Genomic DNA, 6,740 nt, shown 5'->3' on the forward strand with positions numbered 1-6,740 from the left:
CAGCCCCCATAACCCCAGATTGCATAACAATACACAAACAGAAAATTTATCAGTGGCAAACAGCCCCTATATTCTCAACACATCAACTAGCTATTCATTCAAGTATACATCCAGATAAATAACATTTGAGTTATACCAAAATCTCTGAAATCAACATTACTACTACAATACCATTGAGCCCTCAAACTCTAACACACGTATTAAAAGACCAACATAAAAAGCAACGTCTTTTAAAAGCATCATTGGTCCTTACTCCATATCAATTGCCTCAGTATCCTCCCCTGCTGCTATTAAGAATCGAACCAAGCGTACCCAACACAGCAAAAGCCAAAAGTGGACTCACATCCAAAGTATCAAATATCGGAGGAATTATATTCCTAAAGAGATTCAAATAAGGATCACAAAGATCCCTAATAGCTGATAATGGCTGTCTATCCCAAGGTATATTAGGAAACCAACTAAGCAAAACCCGAACCATCAAAACCCCACTATATATATCAAGCCATTTAGCCATTCCAGCCGCAACTACAGTAAAAGGGGTGTTTAAACCTCCTGTTGTAGGCTGATCCCTAAGGGCCGCAAAAAACATTGGGCCAGCGGTGTAAGCCAGTGATTGTCCCAATCCATTAAAGATCAATTTGTTGAAGACCAACTTTGATACAGCTAAAGTGACCGCAAAGAGTGTTGTAATTGTGCGCGTGGAGCGAGTGATTAAGGGGTTGGGTGTAATTGAAGGCTTTGTGGATAAATTCGCAGATGGGTTTTCGAGAACAGTTGAGGATGATGCGGAAACTGTGAATTTCTTGGATTTAAGAATGTGAGCTGCGAGTGAATTTGGCCGTGAGGAAAAGGAAATAGTTCTGGGTTTCGAGTATATGAGGGTTGAAGGATGAGAGAGGATAGTAGTTCTTGGAAGATTTGGGTTTTGGAGAATTAGGGTTTGAGAAGCCATTGGAGTTTTCTCAAAGTTGATTTTTGAGGTTCAGAAGCTTTCTTTGAAAGAACCGCTAAGATTTGGTAGGTACCAGCACTATTTATTTATTAGGGAAAACTAGTATCCGTACTCGCACGATGCGCGGATAGTTTCAAGCGAAAAAAGAGCGTAGATAGATAATTGTAACAATTTAGACTTTAAGTTCTAATCATCTTGAAAATGCTAACGTTAAGAATTTATACTTACACTGTAACACAACATGTTAATAACATGTAAAAAGTTGAACCCCAAAAAAATTGAATTCATCTTAAAATCATAGTGATGCCAACGATTCAATTTTCTAATTTTCCTAGTATCACGATTATCATGAGGTTTTCACATCTACATAATTTGAAATAAATTTGTTTATAATATTCAAGAATTCAAATTGTTTAGTTTCAAGCACTTATACCTATAAAATAGAAATAGAATTATTTTACACCAGAAATATAGACAGTACGAAAAATATCTTGTTTGTGACAAAAATAATTTCTAGAAATAAAATAAAAATCTGACATTTAACGAAATATATTCTTTAGAATCACTGACGACTTCAAGTATTTTCTAATGTATCTGACGGGTCATTGAAGTCATCGAAATCTAATTTTCCGCAGATCAACTCCAGTAGTATACTAAATCAAGCCTTCAACATCCTAACCAAATTTATATACTAACAAAAAATTAACTTAAGGATTTTAAAACAATAAAGGATTAAACATTTTATTTTTCAAAATTTTACAATGTGTGTACCTTTGGTATCTCTTTGTCCATCCCATCAGCATAACTTTAAGACACACTTGGCATGACAATAATGTTACGTCGATATAATTGGAGTGATTAATAAGGCAACACTAAAGGAAAAATAAAAATTTAGTAGACAATATTAATGTCTTTAACGAATTAACTAATGATGACCGGGGAGAAAAACCGTATTGATATGTAGAGCAATCAAAAGCCAAACAACATAAAAAGAAGTGTGAAGCTATAAAAATACATAGAGAATGCTTTCGCTTCTTGTTCAAGTTTAGTACCCCCTTAACACAAATACAATTTCTCTTTGTTAGAAAGATTCTAAACTTGCAGAGGCTTGTTTTAATCAGATATCTTATTATCAAAGAAAGGGTACATCGCTTACTCCTAGTAACACTATTGATGCATGGTTGAAGATTAGAAGATAGATGAGATCAAAGAAGTTCCAAGTGTGTGCATTATTCTTCATTAGAAAACAACCCAGTTAGTGCTTCTGTATCTAGCTTCTTGTAAGTATTAGCCACTATACATCATTTTCTTCCTAACCTTCTAAACGACTAAGAAATCCATAATATATGAGAATTTACACACAATACAGATTTAAATAAAATCAAATATAATACGTACATTTCTAGTTTAAACACTTTGAGTATTGAATGTCTGTAACGAATACGCCTTTACACTTCCTATATCTTGTAGTCGTAGATAGACAATTCTCAAACCCTGCCATTGAAAAGAAAAAGAGAGGAAAGAAGTCCTAAGTCCCAATCTTTTTTTGTACTACAACCCCTAAGTACACTTAGCCAAAGGCCTTGGTACTAACACGGCAGAACTTGGCATTTCCATATACATGTGCGAAATAGATACCCATTACAAAAACACTTTTAAAACACTTTGTGTACATCATTATGATGCGTATATGACAGACATCTTTTATTCTACAGTATGTGCAAAACACACAAGCATCTTAATCATGCATAGCACCCAAAATTATCATCATAAGCTCATTCGAACTCATCATTTCCTATGTCGTAGGAGCTGTAGTCATCAGCTTAGTAGGCAACTTTTACCATTCCATAAACCACAATATTTGGAGTAGTTTAGGATGAAAACCTGCAAAAGGCAAGTATATATCAATAAATAAAATATTGAAATGGAGGAGCTCGAAAAATATATATTAGTGAGGAATTCGTTTGGTTTGTGATTCAGCTAATCAGAAGTACTGATGTTTGATACCTTGCCTTGGGCTACACATACATGACTATAGTTTGTGAGATGCACACACTAAATATATGCCACCAAACGATATGCAGTAACGCATATGTTTAATTCGAACATCTATCCTCATGGAAATTAGATCTCTTAAAGTGAACTTTTGGGCAAGAAGAAAATATATGATCATTCAGCAAAAGAAAAGTTCAAATTCATAGAGATAAAGATATCTAAATCAGTAATCTCTAAGAAAAATAGAATTAGAAGTACTATTTTCGAGAGATTCTAATTTAACCTCCACCGCAAATAGAATCGACCTTTAAATTGTGAATATCCACGTATATGGAAATGTCATTTTCCGTTGTGTCGAGTACTAAAGCCTTTGGCTAAGTGTGTAGTTAATTGTAAGTAGTACATAAAAGATTGTGACAAAAGCTTGTCTCAAAACTCGGCATGTTGGGCTCGTACTTAGCATTATCATTTTGAGTTTTCAACTACTTGAATAACATTCAGTTGCCGGTATTGATTTTCAAAATCATGTCCATCTATACATATTGGTTTAGACCAACCTGATAGAAAAGATGGAAAAAATAGTCACACAACTTATAATATCTTAAGTTCAAATGAACTAAATAAAGACTTGAAAGCCTGGGTGGACAGTTTAGCTAAAAAAAAAAAAAACTAAATAAATGACAACCTCAAGGAAAACAGATTTGAGACATTCAAATCTTATATGCATATACGATTTGAGACATTCAAATATTATATACGCATATGCACATACAATGATCCCAAAACACTACAACAAAACACCCGCAACATAAAAACTTTAAAGAACGCATTTTAATATTGAGAGCAAAACAAATTTAATATTTAGATTGCTTCATGTTACAACATCCTGGTACATTCCACTTAGATCTAAGAAGCAGAGTAGTATCTATATTAAGATATCATACAATGATTTATGCTAGGCAAAATCCTTTTTTTTTTTCTTTTTTTTTTTGGTTTCAATAAGTCCTATCAAGTTTAGAAGAGGGATACAATTTTTTTTTTCCCTTGTACAGTAATTTTAGCATCTCTAAGTGTTGATCACTGAATGATAGTACTTATTACCTTCCCTAAAAAAAATCAAAGAAGATATTAACTTACTCTTGAATTCAAAAGCTTGCTTGCGTACTTCCGCCAAATAAATTTAGAAATAAGCCTTACGGGAGAGAATCTTCTCCCAAATGATGGATCTGCTCCAGTACAAAGTGCCTCTTATCCAACAGCGTCTTCTTAGTCTTCTTCACCATTCATCGAATGAGGTAGCGCATAAATCAACCATGTAACGAATTAAGGATAAATTAGATAGAAACTTAAGAAACCATACACAATAATAAATATTGACATCCATTCATTTAATAAAATGCCCATGACACTAAATAGTAGATTCATAACAGACCTTTGTTGATGCGCGCGAATATTGACATCCATTCATTTAATAAAATGCTCACCAAATAGTACATTCATAGCAGACATTTGTTGGTGCGCACGGATACATTTTTATACTTTGGATCGATCTTTAAAGGACTGCTTGATTTCCCAAATGAATCTCCATTGTATTCCTCCACCGCTTCCTCAAGTGACCAAGCAAGCCATGGACCGGATATTATTTGCATCACAAGATTACGTAGGAATCTTACACCAACATTCCCTTATACTTGGAATGAACAAAAAAAGGACTACCAACAATGTTATGTGAAAAAGCTATTTGAACACCAAGGGAGTAAGAGAGATCAGTGAAGCGTAAATCCCAGACAGACTATCACAATAAATCAATCACTATTAGTACTATATTAATAAAAACACTCAACATACATTCTCAAAATTTAAATCTTTTAAGAAACACCCAAAGTTTGATTCATTGCTTGTCCACAACGCAAGTACGATTAAGAAAGGAAACTAAAAACATGAATGCAAATAGCCAAAAGTTAAATGCAACCTCTTACACGGCCTAGACTTTTTTTTGAAAAAATAAAGAATAAGTAATGGTTTGGAAGTTCCGGACCATTATCCGGATTTGGTGGAACCAAATTGTCCCTGCATTTGTTACTTATATTTTTATTTTTAGGGAAAAGGGTCAAAAATACCCCTCTACTTTGAAAAAAAGGCTAAAAATATCCTCCGAACTTATTTTGGGTCAAAAATACCCCTCTCATCCTTAAAGTTTTCCTCTTTGTCTTGACGGAAATTATCCCCCCAAAACATCCGAAATCATTATTTAAACCCGTTCCATCATTTCAACTAAATAATAACCCATAATAATCCTTATTCAAACCCAATATGTAGGTTTGAAGTTTGAGGGAATTGGGGGAATAAAGGATCTTATGGGTTATTATTTAGTTGAGTCGGGTTTAAATGATGGAACGGATTAAATAATGATTTCGGATTATTTTGGGGATAATTTCCGTACAAGACAGTAGTATATTTGAAAATCCCTTTGAGAGGGGGTATTTTTGACCCAAAATAAGTTCGGAGGATATTTTTAGCCATTTTTCCAAAGTAGAGGGGTATTTTTGACCCTTTTCCCTTTATTTTATTTCTCTTTTTGCAGTTATAATTTTACCAGTTGGTAACTTCCCAATTTTAAAATACAAAAATTAGACATTTTTGCGGTTATAACTTTACTTGGTAACTTCCCAAGAACGTGTTTTTTATGCTTATATTTCTGAAAATAAATTTGTTACAAAAAAGATCCAAAAAACGTGTTTTAGAAATTTTTAAAGTTTTAATGCGTGCATGCGTGTATTTGTGAATTAGTGGGGGAAATGGGGTAAGTGATGTGCATCGTGTGATTTTTATTATTTATATATATGTGCATTTAGGTTAGCTTTTTTTTTTTTTTTAATTATCTCAATTAGAACTTTTACTCTTTCAAAACAAATTGAGAATTCTATATCTCATTTCAATTATTTACAATGTTTATTAGCAATGTCCTAAAATTGTGTGGCACCGGTTCCATCTTTGTTGCCCACTTTCTTTCTTTCTTATTTCCTTTGTAAACCACCTTCTCTTTTTTCTTTTTCCCCTTCATTTTTTATTTTTCTCAAGTAAAATTTAGAAGAACTGAATTACAAATTCTTAAAACTTGAACGTGGAAAAGTCATGATCTGGCAAATTTTTGTTACCAGTTTAAAAGAATGTATAGATGTATACCATTAATTAATTTTATTTCTAAATTAAAAACAATAACTAATAACTAATTAACTATTTCTTGTTCTAAAACTACCACATTTCATGATCCTACGCCGACACTTGTCAAAATCCTATGGGAAACTATCCTCTTTTTAATAATTATATAGATATAGATTAATTTTATTTCTAAATTAAAAACAATAACTAATAACTAATTAACTATTTCTTGTCCTAAAACTACCACATGTCATGATCCTACGCCGACACTTGTCAAAATCCTATGGGAAACTATCCTCTTTTTAATAATTACTAGTATACGTACGATGCGCGATAAGTGTTTGAGAAGAAAAAAAACACATTGTAAAATGTGTGAATTAAAGTAAAAAATCTAAAAGCACTTCTTCTTAAACAATATTTTGTACAACAAAATTAGTCACGATCTTTACGACTACAATATTTTGGTCCAACTAATATTTAGGGCTCTAACATATATGTAATAGAAGGACAACCAGCAAATAACTTAATTTTATCACACACACAAAAAAAAAAAAAAAAAAAAAACTAATAATGTGTAGAAATTCACCAACAAATCATTTTCACTTCAACTCCATCCTTCATCTCGAATAGG

The 6,740-nt window shown here is 32.6% G+C and overlaps 1 protein-coding gene and 1 long non-coding RNA gene across 2 annotated transcripts; both read right to left on the reverse strand.

Moving 5' to 3' along the window:
* Positions 1-36: 36 nt before the first annotated feature.
* Positions 37-1,032, reverse strand: LOC132053009 (ylmG homolog protein 1-2, chloroplastic-like). Its single transcript, XM_059444780.1, has one exon. The coding sequence runs from the start codon at positions 950-952 to the stop codon at positions 269-271; it is 684 nt and encodes a 227-aa protein (XP_059300763.1). The 5' UTR covers positions 953-1,032; the 3' UTR covers positions 37-268.
* Positions 1,033-2,585: 1,553 nt separating this feature from the next.
* On the reverse strand, positions 2,586-4,913 carry LOC132054722 (uncharacterized). The gene is made up of 3 exons (XR_009414355.1): positions 4,487-4,913; positions 4,085-4,218; positions 2,586-2,836 (listed from the first exon to the last, which is right to left on the reverse strand). It is a non-coding gene; the product is annotated as an uncharacterized LOC132054722 (long non-coding RNA).
* Positions 4,914-6,740: the final 1,827 nt, after the last annotated feature.

Source organism: Lycium ferocissimum, chromosome 4 (assembly GCF_029784015.1).
Source record: "Lycium ferocissimum isolate CSIRO_LF1 chromosome 4, AGI_CSIRO_Lferr_CH_V1, whole genome shotgun sequence".
Taxonomy (NCBI): domain Eukaryota; kingdom Viridiplantae; phylum Streptophyta; class Magnoliopsida; order Solanales; family Solanaceae; genus Lycium; species Lycium ferocissimum.

Bases quoted from the DNA above. Each gene is read 5' to 3' on its own strand.
- LOC132053009 (XM_059444780.1), bottom strand. From the start codon at position 952: ATGGCTTCTCAAACCCTAATTCTCCAAAACCCAAATCTTCCAAGAACT.